The sequence below is a fragment of the Podarcis liolepis genome (genome assembly GCF_965112155.1).
Source record: "Podarcis liolepis genome assembly, chromosome: 2".
In the NCBI taxonomy this organism is placed as follows: domain Eukaryota; kingdom Metazoa; phylum Chordata; class Lepidosauria; order Squamata; family Lacertidae; genus Podarcis; species Podarcis liolepis.
This window is the reverse complement of record NC_139555.1, coordinates 127,082,637-127,097,920: the sequence shown is the minus strand read 5'-3', so window position 1 is coordinate 127,097,920 and position 15,284 is coordinate 127,082,637. Positions and strand designations below refer to the sequence as shown.

Here is a 15,284-nt window from a genome sequence, read left to right as displayed (position 1 = left end):
AATTAATATTCATCATCAACTCTGCTCCTCCCAGCGGCCATTCCTCCTCTGGTCACTCCTACGGACGCACAACCTGACCCTGGTGGTCTGCAAGGGATTGCCAGCCTCCACGTCCCTTTTGCAGACCTCTTTGTAAGGCGGAGTGGCAGTATAAGAGCGCAGCCCCTGTGCTGGAGATCATTAGGAAAGAGATTGCAGAGCACGGGACTCTTAATCCCAGGGTTGTGGGTTCGAATCCCATGTTGGTGGGGGGAATTGCAGGCGGCTGGACTAAGTTGCCCTCATGGTCCCGACTCTTCCAAATCTGCCAATATCCTAATGCTGTTCTATAAATCTGCGGCGCAGCTGCCTTCGGAGTCCTGTGTCCTCTTCTGGTCTCCTTGCCTAAAAAGGATGTTGTAGAGCTGGGGAAAGTTCAGGAAAGGGCTGCCCTGGGGTGAAGCGAGTGGCTCCTCTTGGAAGGAAGGCTGCAGGGCTGGGGACTTCCAGGGAAGAAGAATGCTGGAAGATTCAGATGAAATAAAGCCCTTTATGCAGCACATGGAACTCCCTGCCACAGGAGACAAGGATTGCCACCAATAGGAACTGCTTTGATAGAGATTAGGCAAATTCGGTTTCTGGAAGTCTCAGGAGGGGAGAAGCGTCTTGTGCCTGAATCCTCCTTGGGGGGCTTCACCTGAGGGCATCTTCTCAGCCCCACCCAGAGTCCCTTTGGCCTGAGCCCCTTCCCGTCTGCACCCGAGTTCAGCACGGTCTGGCTTTCTCAGTGCAGTCTCCCCCTCCGCCACTAGGGGGCAGCCGTGCCCCATGAGCCGAGCTGTATTTGGGGGGGGGGCGCTGTTTATTCTCCCACCTGCCACCTTCATTTCCTTTCCCCACCCTGCAAAGGAGGGTATTCCAGGTAACGCCGCCCCCGTGTCACCAGATCGCCCTCTCCCAGCCCTGCCCCATTCCTGGGTCCCAAACACCTGGAGTTTCTCTTGGCGTCCACTGGGGGGGGGGCGCTTGCTTCTCTCCCCTCCTGTCCTTTTTTTGGCTCCCCCCGCCGCCGCTGAAAAAAAAAGAGTGATGGGAAACACTGGTTACTTTTGCGGGGGTTTGGGCTAGTTCCTCTCTTCATCATCATCATCGCCCTCCTTCGGTCTCTCTGGGGCACGCTCCCTGCCCCACCACTCTATAACTTCTTCCTGTGCGCCCCACACCTCCCCACATCCCTTGGCTGAGGCGCAACAGGTTGGCTCGTCTGCGCGGAGCAGCACCCAGACTGCTTCCTCTGAGCGCACGCAGAGCGCCGCAGCATTTTGCTGCCCAGTTCACCGCAGCCTGCCTCCCGCAAATTTAAGACGGGGGGGGCAGGATGAAGGGTTCCCATTTCCAGGGACAGGCACCTCTTTCCCAACCCCAAAATTACGTCTCCCAGTTGGAAGGGAAAGTTGCTTTTTCTTTTGCAGAACAGCCTTTCTTCCTCCCCCCGAAATTCCTGGCATATTTCTAAACCTCCCAAGGATGGATACGGCTCCTCCCGCCTCGCCAAAACAGACCTCGACAGGAAGCACCCCGCCTAAATCCGCAGGACCCCCACCTTTAAAAAAAACAAAATGCAAAATCGTCTTTCGGTGGCTTCCCTTGGCGCAATTTCTCTCCCTCCCCGCAGCTTGGAATCGTGGCCTGGGCTGACCCCCAGCCCCCCCTCCGAGCTGCTGCCTCACCGCCGCCCCCCCCCGGGCTCCATCCTGGCTCATGAATGGCGCTCAGTCCCTCCCCGAGCTGCTGTTTTCACAGGCCGGCCTGCAAACCGCCGCCCGCCAGGAGGCGGCACAAAGCCGGGCTTGTTCCGCCCCATCAATGGGGGCCTTGTCCTGCCCCCTCTCACCTGGCGGGCCCGGCAGGCCACGCAGACCCTGGCAGGAGGGGGTGGGAGGCGGGGAGAAGAGCGAGGGGGCGCCGGTGGGTGCAGAGTGACCCCCACCTTCCTTTGAAATCCCCCCACCCAGGAAAAAAAATATAGAAATATATTTCTCTCTAAGGAGGGAAACACCGTTCAAAGCGCAGCCACGCAGCAGCAGCAGCTGTTCAGTGGGGGGGGGGAGGAAATGGAAGCCCCCCCATATCCTTATCTCCCCCCGCTCACCATTCCCAAAAGACGTTCGGGGGCGCAGCAAAAGCCTTGCGCCCCTTCTGAAATGGGAGCTTCCATCCAAAATATACGCGCGCACCTCTGAACGCGTGCAGAGCGTGTCCCTGCATTTGCTGGGCCGCTGGCTGGCTTTGGGGATGGAAATTAAAAGACGCCTGCTCCTTGGGAGAAAAGGAATGACAATCCTAGACAGCATCTTGAGAAGTAGAGACGTCACCTTGCCAACAAAGGTCCGTATAGTTGAAGCCATGGTTTTCCCAGTAGTGATGTATGGAAGTGAGAGCTGGACCATAAAGAAGGCTGATCGCCGAAGAATTGATGCTTTTGAATTATGGTGCTGGAGGAGACTCTTGAGAGTCCCATGGACTGCAAGAAGATCCAACCTCTCCATTCTGAAGGAAATCAGCCCTGAGTGCTCACTGGAAGGACAGATCGTGAAGCTGAGGCTCCAATACTTTGGCCACCTCATGAGAAGAGAAGACTCCCTGGAAAAGACCCTGATGTTGGGAAAGATGGAAGGCACAAGGAGAAGGGGACGACAGAGGATGAGATGATTGGATAGTGTTCTCGAAGCTACCTGCATGAGTTTGACCAAACTGGGGGAGGCAGTGGAAGACAGGAGTGCCTGGCGTGCTCTGGTTCAGGGGGTCACAAAGGGTCGGACACAACTAAATGACTAAACAACAACAAGGAGGATGGATAATATATATACGCGCGCACGCAATCGGGCTTAGTCTCTGCCCTCTGAGCATGTGCAGAGTGTGCCCATGCATTTAGGAGACCCTGGTCCCATTTAGGATCGAGCTTCCAGCCCTGTTATATATATACGCGCGCGCGCAATCTGTCTCTGAACATGTGCAGAGCGTGTCGACACAACGGGGGGGGGGGGGACGGGACCGGCTGGCTTGGACAGAGTTTTGCTTTTTTAAAAATGTAGATATCAGACCCTCATCCCGTCTGCGGGGAGTGGCAGCGGCTCTCCTGTACATCTTCCCTGTATGCAAAAAAATTATCTTTTTCAGGCGCTCCTCCGCTGAGTCCCACTTGGCTCCGGGCGGCTCTGCGGCCTCTCGCTCCCACCCCGCCCGCTGCCAGGAATAGCCCGGGCGCTTGGCCGCCTCCCGAGAGGACATTCCTGGCCTCGCCATCCTGGGGGGCTCCACCCCAGAGACATAGGGACAGAGGGATACAGAAGTGTCCTGGCTCTCGCAGATGCGCCGAAGGCTCCTCTTCCAGCCAGCCACCTTCGTGGCCCTCGCTGCCTCTTGTGGCGGGGAGTTCCGCAGTTTCTATGTGCCAAGGCAGCCCCTCTTTCTTCCCATGGACGTATTACGCGCCTGTTGCATTCCTGTCCCGTCGCCCTCGTCCAAGCCCCACAGTGACCCTGAGAAGTTGGGCAGGTCGCATGGTCATCCAAGGGGGTTCCTGGTCTCCAAGTGCAAACTGGAATCCCTGGCCTCTAACCAATGCACCACACTGCCTCTCGAGGTGGCAGAGGAGGAGGAGGAGGAGGAAGTGGCTATTGGGTAGGATAGCTCAGCTCTGCCTCCTGGACGCTCTGAATCTCGGCTGCTGGAAACCCCAGGAGGAGACGGGTTCTTGGGTTCGAATCCTCCTGGAGGGTTTCCCTTGGGGGGGGCGGCTCTGGTTGACCACTGTAAGAACAGTAGGTCAGCAACCTTTTTCAGCCGTGGGCCGGTCCACCATTCCTCAGGCCATGTGGGGGGCCGGACTATATTGGGGGGGGGGGAATGAATTCCTATGCCCTACAAATGCATTTTAAATAAAAGCACACATTCTACTCATGTAAAAACACCAGGCAGGCCCCACAAATAACCCAGAGATGCATTTTGAATAAAAGGACACATTCCACTCATGTAAAAACACGCTGATTCCCGGACCATCCGTGGGCCAGATTGAGAAGGTGATTGGGCTGGATCCAGCCCACGGGCCTTAGGTTGCCTCCCCCTGACATAGATCGTCAGGGTGGAGTGGGAATTCGAACCCTGCTCTCCCGAGTCCTTATCAGGCACTCTAACCATTGTGCCACACTACCTCTCACGTAATAATAATAATTTATTATTTATACCCTGCCCATCTGGTGGGGTTTCCCCAGCCACTCCCAACCGAATATTAAAAACAACACAGCATCAGAAATTAAAAACTTCCCTAAGTGCTGGAAATGTGGTCTATGGGAGAGCACAGCTGGCGAGGTTCCGGTGCTGATAATGCCAAGGTTGTGGGTTTAATTCCTGACTTTCAGGGGTTGGACTAGATGATCCTGGGGTCCCTTCCAACTCTATTAATTTACTGAATTTATATACCGCCCTATACCCGCAGGTTTTGGGGCGGTTTACAGAATAAAATCAAAATATAAAAACCGCAAAATCCATACTCAAAATAAAAAAAACCCCACCTTTTAATAGGGCACTGCAATTCTGTGTGAACAGAAGTCACAGAATTGAAGCCGCCTTCTCCTGGCCAAAGGAACTCCGGCTGACTCTAGCACTGGGCAGAAGGGGGCCCTGCTATTCTCTGGCCAGTTCCCTCACTCTGGGCGGCTGTGGGGTGCCTGCCCTCTGCCCCTCTCCACCACAGCCCCACCCCAAGCTGGCCGGCCCCACAACCAGGCCTTGGGCTGCTTTGAACAGTGATCGGGTTCCGCTCCCCTCTGCAACTGCAGCTCAGAGCTACCCAGGGAGAGAAAATAGGTGGGCCCATATGACAGATATAGATAGACGTCTCTTGGCCGGATCCAGACAGCTCTCAAGGGCTGCAATTAGGGCCAGGCCAGGGTGGAAATTGCAGGCTGGCTGGCCAGGAGGGAAGGAGCGAAGGGGCCGCGAAACGACAAAGGCAAGTCACTGTCTACAAGTGCGCAGAGATGCGCTTCGGAATTGAGGTTGAATCCTGACCAGACAGATGTACTGTTTTGGGGGACGGGGGGGTGGGGGACTCCCTGGTCCTGAATGGGGTATCTGTGCCCCTGAAGGACCAGGTGTGCAGTCTGGGAGTCATTTTGGGCTCACAGCTGTCCATGGAGGCACAGGTCAAATCTGCATCCAGTCATACAGTCATACTTCATGTTACATTTGCTTCAGGGTGAGCATTTTCAGGTTGCGTCCCACGGCAACCCAGAAGTACCGGAAAGGGTTCTGGGTTTCACCGCTGTCTCATGCACAGACGCGCAAAATGACGCCATGCGCAGAAGCGGCAAATTGTGAACCGCGCAAGTGCAGACATGGGTTGTGTTCTGCTCATGTTTGCGAACAGGCCTCCAGAACGGATCCCATTCGCAACCAGAGGCACCACTGTATATTGGATATGTGATTGTGAAACATTGATTTGAAAACCAAATAAACAAAGCATATATATATATATATAAAGGTAAGGGGACCCCTGACCATTAGGTCCAGTCGTGACCGACTCTGGGTTTGTGGTGCTCATCTCGCTTTACTGGCCAAGGGAGCCGGCGTACAGCTTCCGCGTCATGTGGCCAGCATGACTAAGGCGCTTCTGGCGAACCAGAGCAGCGCACGGAAACGTCGTTTACCTTCCCGCCGGAGTGGTATCTATTTATCTTCTTGCACTTTGATATGCTTTCGAACTGCTAGGTGGGCAGGAGCAGGGACTGAGCAATGGGAGCTCACCCCGTTGCGGGGATTCGAACCGCCAGCCTTCTAATCGGCAAGTCCTAGGCTCTGTGGTTTAACCCACAGAACCACCTGCGTCCCTTATATATATCTATACACACACACACAAATATATATACACATAAAGGGTGTTGTAGAAATTCAGTCAATGAACCAAAATACCCCTGGGCCTCTCTTGCACGTGGTCAGAGATGGACTCCGGGGCCAGATTGCAGAACCATATTGACTTGCCACCATGCAGAATCCTCAGTGCCCAACCGCCCCCCAATGTGCCCCATTGGCACCTCCTTTCTGTTCTTCGCATCCCACACGATGCCCCCCTCCCAGCTGAGCTGCTCCTTCCGCTTCCCACAGAGAGAGGAGGCCGAGAGGCTAATTACAGGGACCCTGATTATAGTGCCATTTTTAGGAGCTGGCCAGGGAAGCCACCGCGAGGGAGCCACGCCCAGCCTGCCCAGAGATGGCTTCCCTGGGCAAAAGCGGTGGTCAAGGGCAGGGCAGGGCTCCTGTGCCAGGCACCGTGGAACCCAGGCGCTCCTGCCTGGCAGATGTGGCGGTGTGACCGAGTTGGGCAAGGAGAGGGCCCTGGGAGACCACCCACCCCACATTCCCTGAGACCCATAGGCTCACTTGGGGGAATACGGCCCCTGGCACTGCATGCCCCAAACGGGCACCTCCTGCTCTGTGTCAGGCCCTTCGTGAAGAATCATACAATGGTTGGAGTTGGGACCCCCCAAGGTCATCTATTCTAACCCCTTGGAAAGTCGAAATCGCCACTAAAGTACCCATGACAGATTTAGGAAAGATTTAGAAAACTTATCGATTAAAGTATTTGTGTGACCTTGTATGGGAAAAATACGGAATAACAGATACAACCTTGCTTAAAATGTATATAGGAAGTGCAGTGTAAGCCATGGAAGTCAATCAATGAAGTTTTATTATTATGTTTGTATTGAGATATTTGTAGAATAAACTTGGAAGAAATTCTTCCAACTTTTCTTCCTCTTTTCTCTTTATTTCCCCCCTTTTCTTCTTCTTTTCTCTTTTGTTCCTTTTTTCATACATATGTGCTCATTTGAAATAGGTATGTATGTATTTGCAATATTTTGCTTATATTTTGTAACAATTATGTTTTTTTTTAAAATAAAGTATCCATGACAGCCGGCCGCCCAACCTCTGCTTAAGAACCTCCAAGGATGGAAGAGCTCTTCCCACAGTGGAACAGCTCTTGCCACCAGAAAGTTCTTCCTGAAGTTCAGTCAGAGATATATAAATATATATGTTTCTCCAGGTGAGAGAAGATAGGAGAGTCTTCTTCCCATCTCTCGAGGGCTGGCCCAGGGAAGACGGAGCAAGCTGGTTTCCTCCTGCTCTGGAGGGCAGGACTCGAACCCGTGACTTCAAGGGCCAAGAAGAGAGATTCCAATTCAACATCAGAAAGAACTTTCTGACAGGAAGAGCTTTTGATGGTGGGACAGTCTCCCTCCAGAGGTGGGTTTTAAGTAGAGGTTGGGTGGATGTCTGTCAGAGATCCTTTGTGAGATTCCTGCATCACAGGGGGTTGGACTAGATTACCCTGGGCCCCCTTCCAATTCTATGATTCCATTTTGTGCTTTGCTTGTTGTTGTTTAGTCATGTCTGCCTCTTCGTGACCCCCTGGCACAGAGCACGCCAGGCACTCCTGTCTTCCACTGCCCCCCGCAGTTTGGTCAGACTCATGCTGGTAGCTTCGAGAACACTGTCCAACCATCTCGTCCTCTGCCGTCCCCTTCTCCTTGCGCCCTCCATCTTTCCCAACATCAGGGTCTTTTCCAGCGAGTCTTCTCTTCTCATGAGGTGGCCAAAGTATTGGAGCCTCAGCTTCAGGATCTGTCCTTCCAGTGAGCGCTCAGGGCTGATTTCCTTCAGAATGGAGAGGTTTGATCTTCTTGCAGTCCATGGGACTCTCAAGAGTCTCCTCCAGCACCAGAATTCAAAAGCATCCATTCTTCGGCGATCAGCCTTCTTGATGGTCCAGCTCTCACTTCCATACATCACTACTGGGAAAACCAGAGCTTTAAGTATACAGACCTTTGTCAGCAAGGAGATGTCTCTGCTTTTTAAGATGCTGTCTGATTATTACAAATGTAATAAATAGCAAATAAAATAAAAGCCCACCCCAGACTCTCGAGGGAGCCTAAATGAAGCCGGAGAGAAAAAGCATAGAATTGTCAAGTTGGGAGGGACCCCCCCCCCAGGAACCACTGCTAACAGCTCAGAGTCAGAGAGCCTGGAGGTTGCCCAACTCCAGCTCTTTCGGACTACAACTCCCATCAGGCACTGCCCTTCTGGGGGCTGATGGGAGTTGTAGTCCAAAAACGCCTGGAAGGGGCTGCCAGGTCGACAGTCCTGCCTGGACACCCGGGCCGGCTTGGTGCATTCCCAGGCCAGCTGCAAGTGAGAGTCCAGAGGCCGCAGAGGGAACCAACTGCGCCCACAAGGGAGGAGGTCCTGTGTTCGAATCCCAGCAGCTCCAGGAAAAGGATCTCAGGAGGTTGGGGCTGGGAGGCGACCTCACTCTGCCCAGGGCCCCGAGGGAATGCTGCTGGTCTGTAGAGAAAGACAGGAGCCAGCGGGTGTGAGGCATGAGCAATAAGGGCACCCCGGGGCATGTGCAGAGTGCTTTCTCCAAAGCAATGACACACACAAACACACAAGCACGCATATGAAAATATCAAGTATGTGCACAATAAAGGTAAAAGAATGACGCGCAAAGTTATTTTAAACCATGTTTAATGACAACCCCCCCCACCAGAGAACCTTCCAGAGAACCAGAGGAGGCGTTTGAAGCTGGCAAGATAGACGGGGAGGGGGGGCGTCACGACAGAGATGTATAAACTGATGCCGAGGACTTTGGAGGGGGGGGGCGACCCCTGGAAGTCCAGGGGGTCCCAGAGGGGAGGGGACAGGCCAGGCTTAGGATTGGTGGGGGTTCCTGCTGTTGGCCAACATTGCCTGCCTTTGATATCCGCAGGCCAGGGAGAAATCCAACCGGTGGAGCTTCATGGAACACCTGGCCGGCTCCGATCGGTCTGTGGCGGGAGGGAGTGGCCGCGCCGTCCGGGGCTGGCGGCCGGGGCGTGTCGGGGGCCGTCCAGGCGGCCCGGAGGCAGGGCTGGAGGGGGAGCCAGGCTGCCTGGGGCTGCGGCGAGGTCGGGGCTGGAGCGAGAGAGCGGTCGCGCCTCCCTTTCCCTCAGCCAGACGGCGCAGAGGACCGACGGAGCGAGCCGCCCGCCGCCGGCCTTGCCTGCCTGCCTGCCTTCCTCCCGCGCCCGCCCCGTCCGCATGGGCCGCCGCTGACCGTCGCCCCTCGCCCGCCCGCCCGCCCGCTCGCCATGGAGGTGGCGCGGCTGCTCCTGTTGCTGCTGCCCTGCCTGGCCGCCCGAGCAGGTAAGAGCGCGCCGGACGCCCCGTCCGACTGGCACTTCGGAGTGGCGGGTGCGGCGCGCTTTCCAGCCCGCGCCGAAGGTCTCCTGCGCCGGCTGGGGGGCCTGGCTTGTGCGCCCCGTCGAGGAAGAAGGAGTCAGTTTTCTTCTTCCAGAATTGGGGGCGCCCTCTTCTTTGGACAGGGTGGGGGGTCGGTGCTTAGAGTCCAGGGAGTTGCAATTTGGATGGATGTGAATTGGGGAGACCGCGCCGTCTAGGACGGAGGTCCGGGTTTTGGCACAGCAGAAGACCCCGGCTGGGGGGACTTGGCGCTGCCGGTTCTTCTGCAGACCCTTCTTGGAATTGGGGTGTGTGTGTTGGGGTCCCCCACGGGAAGAAGGGCGATGGCGCGCAGGTGAGGATAGCAGCCAGGAGGCCAGGGTGATGGGCGCACGGAGACCTCCTGTTGGAAACGGGGGCGGGCGAATTTGTGGCGGTGAAAAGGGGCGATATGTTGGGGTCCCTCCGCCAAGGAGGGCAGGTGAGGCGCCGCAGCAGGACCAAACTCCCCACTGCCGGATTCAAGCGAGTTTTTGCGCTCGGGACTCCGGCGCCAAGAGCGTTTGCAGGTGTCGCTGCAGCCGCGCACCGAGAGGCTCCTGCGGGGCTGGAAGTTTAACAGGCTGCCAGGACGTGGAAGGGGGCACTTGGGGGGGGCCTTTAACTGCAGAGGAGGTTGCCCAAGTTTTGGGGAGCTGCAAGATGTTCCTGGGGGGCGCAAGAGGTCTCTTTACCTGGCCTACAGTCAGCCTGCTCGAGGAAGCGCTGGTGTGACTTGGGGGGGACACGCTCCCCGACTGTCACTCATCCCATCTCTGCCCCCCCTAATTTATGCAGCTCGCCCCGCGCCCACCAGGTGGCAGTGCCCCCCAAGCGCCACGTGGTGATCTGGCTCTGTTGCTCCGTCTATCCTCCCCCCCCCAAAAAAGTGGCCCTAGAGGTATGGGCTGTCGTCGGGTGTACATTTCATGAACCCCCATCTCGCCATAAACAATTACCTTTTGGGAACGGGAGTGGCGGGGTGACCTGCGCCATTTTCATTCGCCCCCCCAAAAAAAACCTGTGGAGTCTGTTTAATACGTTTATTTCTCCCCTTCCCAAAGAACCATGCCGGGAAAGAGATTAGGGGAGGTTTCGCCTCCGAAGAGCGTATCCGAAATCTCAGCGCTGGAGAAGCTCCGAGTTAGTCTGAGGGTCCCCGCTGATTTGGGGGGGGCTGTTGCTGAAATGTGCCTGTATGGAGGGTACCCCCTTTTGCTATTGCAGAGGGAGAGCCCTTAAGCCTTCGGATTTTTTCGGAGGGGGGCTGTCAGTTCCTTTTTCCCCTAATGCAGCCCTCCCATCCCCCCTTGTTTTTTTGGGGGGGTGTCAGTCCCCTTTCCCTTCTGCAGGGGGCTCCTTTCAGTCTTGAGTTCTGGGAAGCAGTCACCTTTTGCTGTTGCGGGGGGGGGGGCGGGTGTCCTCCAGCGTTGGCTTGGGGGTCAGTCTCCTTAGGCTACTGCGCAGGAGCCCCCTTCAGCCGTGGGGATTTGGGGGGGGTCTCCGAAGACCAGTTTGGAGAAGAGGCGAGGGGGTCTTTCTGCAGCGGGAGGGGGGTCTTTGCGGACGCCGCTGCCTCACTCCTGCTGCTCCTCCTCCGCTGCTGCCCGGTCTACCTCGCCCCCCCCCCCCCGCTCTGCCCAGACAGGGCGGCCTTTGTGCGCCCGAACAGTGAGCGAGTGTGCGCGGCCGCCCGCCCGGGCGGAGGTTGTTTGCCTTTGGGCGGCGGCCCCCGAAGCAGCTCCTTGGCCGCCGAGACCCCCCCCCCGCTCCCCACACCCCCGCAGGGCGAGGAGGCGCTTGCATGGGCACCCCTGCCCCCCTAAATCGACGGATTTATCCCCCGCCTTCTGCACATTCTGCCCGACCCTGGGAACAGGCAGGCAGGAGACCAACCGGTGCAGCCTCCCCGCAAAACGGACGGGGGGTTGCCGTACGGCACCGGGCGGGTTTCTGCCTGCTTCCTAGGCGTCAGAGATGCCTTTGAAAGGCACCATGAGAAGAAGGAGAAGGCAAGAGGGGAGGGTATGGACGCCTGTCCCCCCACAAAACCCCCCATAAAGGGGTCCTCACCACTTTTCGAGGAATTTCTCCCTCTCCTGCGCGTTCGTCCCGCCCAGGTTGCGGGGAACAGACAGGCGGGAGATCAACCGGTGCAGTCCCAGGTGTGGGGATGTTTCTAATGCACAAGAGCTGCCTTTTAAAGCGACCCCCCCCTGCACTAAATCAGCGACTTTTCCTGCTTTCCCCCACTTAAATTGGGGGCGGGCTGCAGTGGGGCTGTGCGATGCACCCCCTTTCTAACAGGTGCCCTGCTCCGTCCCTTTCCTTCTCCTCCTCAATAAGTATTTTACGGTTTGCCCCGGACCTCCTTCTGAGGGGGGGGGGCAAGGGGGTGCTGCTGTCATCAGGCTTGGTCCCTGGGAGCAAAGGAGAGCTGGGGGGCTGGCTCCCCCTTGCGGGAGGCGGCCCCAGAGAGACGCTGGACAGCTCCTTCTTTGAGGAGGGTCTTGCCGGCCGCTTGACCTCCAGGGACCCTTTTGAACTCAGAGGAGCCAAGGATGCACTGGAGGTCTCCCGGGCAGCTACCTGCGGGGGGCGCACTAGCGCTGGCTTTCCTGCAACCGGGAGCAGCTGGCCGGCAAGGCCCTCCTTGCTCCTGGGATGCCATGAGCAACCTTCGGAACTCATTGGCGCATGATTTCATCACTGTCACCCACCATCACCTAAGAGCTGCTCAACGGTGGCTTTTCTTTTTAAACCGGGGTTGGGCTGGATGACCCCTGGTGGTCCCAGTTCCACAACTGCGTCGTCTTGAACGTATGTGCTGCAATGGGGCTTTCAGGAAATAATAGATCCTGGTCTGGGCAGCTCAGGGGCTCTCAGCCCCCCCCCCGCAGCCTACAGGGACCCAGAATGCTGAGTATAAGCAGAATTGTTGTGGGGGGATTTGGGGGGCCACAGATCCCCTTTTTTGTGAGTTTCAGGGAGGGGAAAGGTTTGGACTCTGCTGGCAAAGAGAATAGTCTAAGCCGGGTTGTTGATGCCAAAATGCAAATTTGCCCCCAACGCTTAGCAAAAGGATGCGTGGAAGAGACAGGCAGGAAAATATGCCCCCCCTCCCACCCTGTTAGTTGGACCCCCTCCAGGGTCCGACTCCAAAAAGAGCTCAGGATGAGCTGTGTCAAGAGAGGGTTGGGTTGCCATGTTTTCTTCGGGGCAGAGCTCCTGTGCATTTAATAGCTGTCGCGGCGAAACTTTTCCTCCTAGCCAAGGGGGTGGGTGGGAACTGTGCCTGTTGGTCTCCTGCCTGTCACACGGATATTTTTATGGGGATAAACCAAGTGATAAAATCAGAGCGTGGGGGGACTTCACCTGTTGGGTTTATGCCTGGCAGGCGACTCCAGAAATAAGTGGCTCATCTTTCTGCCAAGCCTGTTTGCAAGCAGAAGACCCACCGATCTCCTTTTTGACAGCCACCTGAAAACTCTGCTGAACCCATTTGATGGAATGGCACCATTGAGGCCCTAGGTGTCCCATGTTGAAATCTGGACTGAGTTTCCCCACACGAGGCCTGAAAACCCACCATTTTGGCCCTCTGATGGGGGGCAAAGCAGTGCTGAGCCCCCACTCCACCCATATATATACCCTTGGGATCCCTTAACTTCTCTCCCTCGTGTGAAGGAGAGCGGCTAAATGAGGGGCAAATCTCTGAAAGGCTTTCCTGTTGAATGCCTGCCTGTAATGGGAATACTGGCAGGAAAATCTCCAGACATGCCTGTGGTTGGACATTAGCATGCCCTTACTCCCAGGAAGCCTGCTGGCCAGGCGTCACCAGAGAGTTTAAAAATAGCTAATTGAAAACTAGACAAATATACGAATAACCCCAGGTCAACCATCTCTCAGTGGGGACGTGCAGACTTCGGAGTTGACACAGAGCTCTTTGTCAGGAAGGATAGTGGAAGGCCTTTCCCTCCAGACCCAGAGCCAAGCTGCTTGCAAGAGGAAATGCGCGCAGACGGAGACAATGACATCAGGGGGAAAAAACACATTTCCACCTCACTGAGCTGTCTTCTGCTGGCTCCAGGTCCCAGCCATGTCCCTGACAAAGAGCTCTGTGTGACTCCACAAACTTGTGCTTGTTGTGAGTCATGAATGATGCAACGCCCAGCCAGAGCAATCCAGGCCTGTTCAGATCACAGAACTGCAGAGTTGGGGAGGGGTTCCAAGGGTCATCTACTCTGACCCGCATCCAATCTGCATCCGAGGCCAGCTGGGCACAGCAGAAGGGTGTTTATAAGTCGGCATCCAAACTCAGCGAGGAGCGTGAGCTTGCTTTGGCTGCATAATCTCATTTATTTTTTGTCTGGTTTGAGGCAAACTCTCAACTCCACGTTTTCCAGAGTTGAAAATCCCCGTTCACACAATAATATGTCATGGAGAACTGTAGAATAATAATAGCCAGTGCTCTCATTTTGAAAAGATCTACCCATACTCTGCAAATTAAAAAAACCAGATGATACGATGCGATTGAGTTTAAATGTTTCTTCGATTGCCCTTGGGTCTCCCGGCCACACTTGCCATCGTCTCCTGGCAGAACCAGCGGCCTCACCCGTTCGGAAAGCCAGGCCAAGTGTCTCTCCAGGAACCAGTCGCCTCAGGGTTGCCTTAGCCCAGCAGGCTGGCACAGGAAGAGCGGTCCTGCAGGCCATTTCCATCTAAAGGTGTTGGCCGCATCCCTCCTGGCCGCCGTTTCTGACCCTCCTTTTTGTGGTTCATAAAAGGAGGGCCTCGGATGGTGCCCAAGGAGTGGCCAGAGAGAAATTCGCTTCCCTTTCCTCATATTGCAACTGGGAGGGGAGAAAAGGAGAAGGACATCACATTAACATGGCCCCAGTCGTGCAGGGACAGGTTGTTATTATTATTATTATTATTATTAATTGAGTTTATATACCACCCTATACCCGGAGGTCTTCAGGCAGTTCACAGGAAAGATCACAATGTATATAATCAGAATAAAAACAGCAGCCCAATAACACCCCCCCCAAGAGCCACATTTTAAAACGGTGTGGGATGTTGCATCGGGTCAACCAGAGGCCTGGTTCAAAAATAACGTTTTTGCCTGGTGCCTGAAGGTGTGTGATGAAGGGGCCAGGCGAACTTCCCTGGGTAGGGCATTCCACAGAAGGGGAGCCACTGCAGAGAAGGCCACAAGAGGAGGAGGCACCCGAAGGACGACCTTGGGTGATGAACTCAGGGTCCGGGTAGGGAAGAGGCGGTCCTTGAGGTATTGCGGTCCTGATCTGTTTAAGGTTCAGAAGTGCAGGGTCCCTTCTGGAGAGTCGCAGCTGCCTCCCTCGCGGCCTTTTAACCCTTTTAACATTATGCAACCTTCTAAGAGCATACCAAAAAAACCAACCCTTACAATAATGTAATAATATTAATATTAAAGGAGGCATTGCAACGTTGTACGTGGGCAAATGGTTTGCTTCTATCAATGAGTGACTTGATCTGTGCTTTTCTTGAGGTTACTGTGTTTGAAATTGCTGGTTCAGGCCAAGGGCCCGTGGAGTCCAGCGCCCTGTTCTCACAGATGCCACTCAGATGCCTATTATGGGAAACCTTCATGTGGGATCCCAGCGCAAGAACAACTCTCCATAGCCCTCTCCTCCTCCATGAACCTGTCTAATCCTTTTTTTTAAACCGTCCAAGTTGGTGGCCATTGTGGCAGGGAGTTCCACTGTTTAACTCTGCACTGCATGAAGAAGTCCTTTCTTCTATCTGTCTTGAATCTTCCAATATTCAGCTCCCTTGAATGCCATCAGTTCCAGCATTATGTATGACGATGATTATTTATACCCTGGCCTCCCCAGCCAAGGCCGGGCTCAGGGCGGCTAACAACCAATAATAAAAACAAGTTGATTGAAATACAACTTAAAAAACAAGGTTAAATACAACATTAAAATGCAGCCTCATCACAGGAGGAGAAA

At 55.2% G+C, this 15,284-nt stretch overlaps 1 protein-coding gene across 1 annotated transcript in view; it reads left to right on the top strand.

Moving 5' to 3' along the window:
• The first annotated feature begins 9,121 nt into the window (after nt 1-9,121).
• Nucleotides 9,122-15,284, top strand: part of COL11A2 (collagen type XI alpha 2 chain) — a 99,650-nt gene continuing 93,487 nt past the window's right edge. The window contains exon 1 of the mRNA XM_083491036.1: nt 9,122-9,219. Within this exon, the coding sequence (XP_083347162.1) occupies nt 9,165-9,219 (55 nt within the window). The 5' untranslated portion in view covers nt 9,122-9,164. The remainder of the gene's footprint in view (nt 9,220-15,284) is intronic.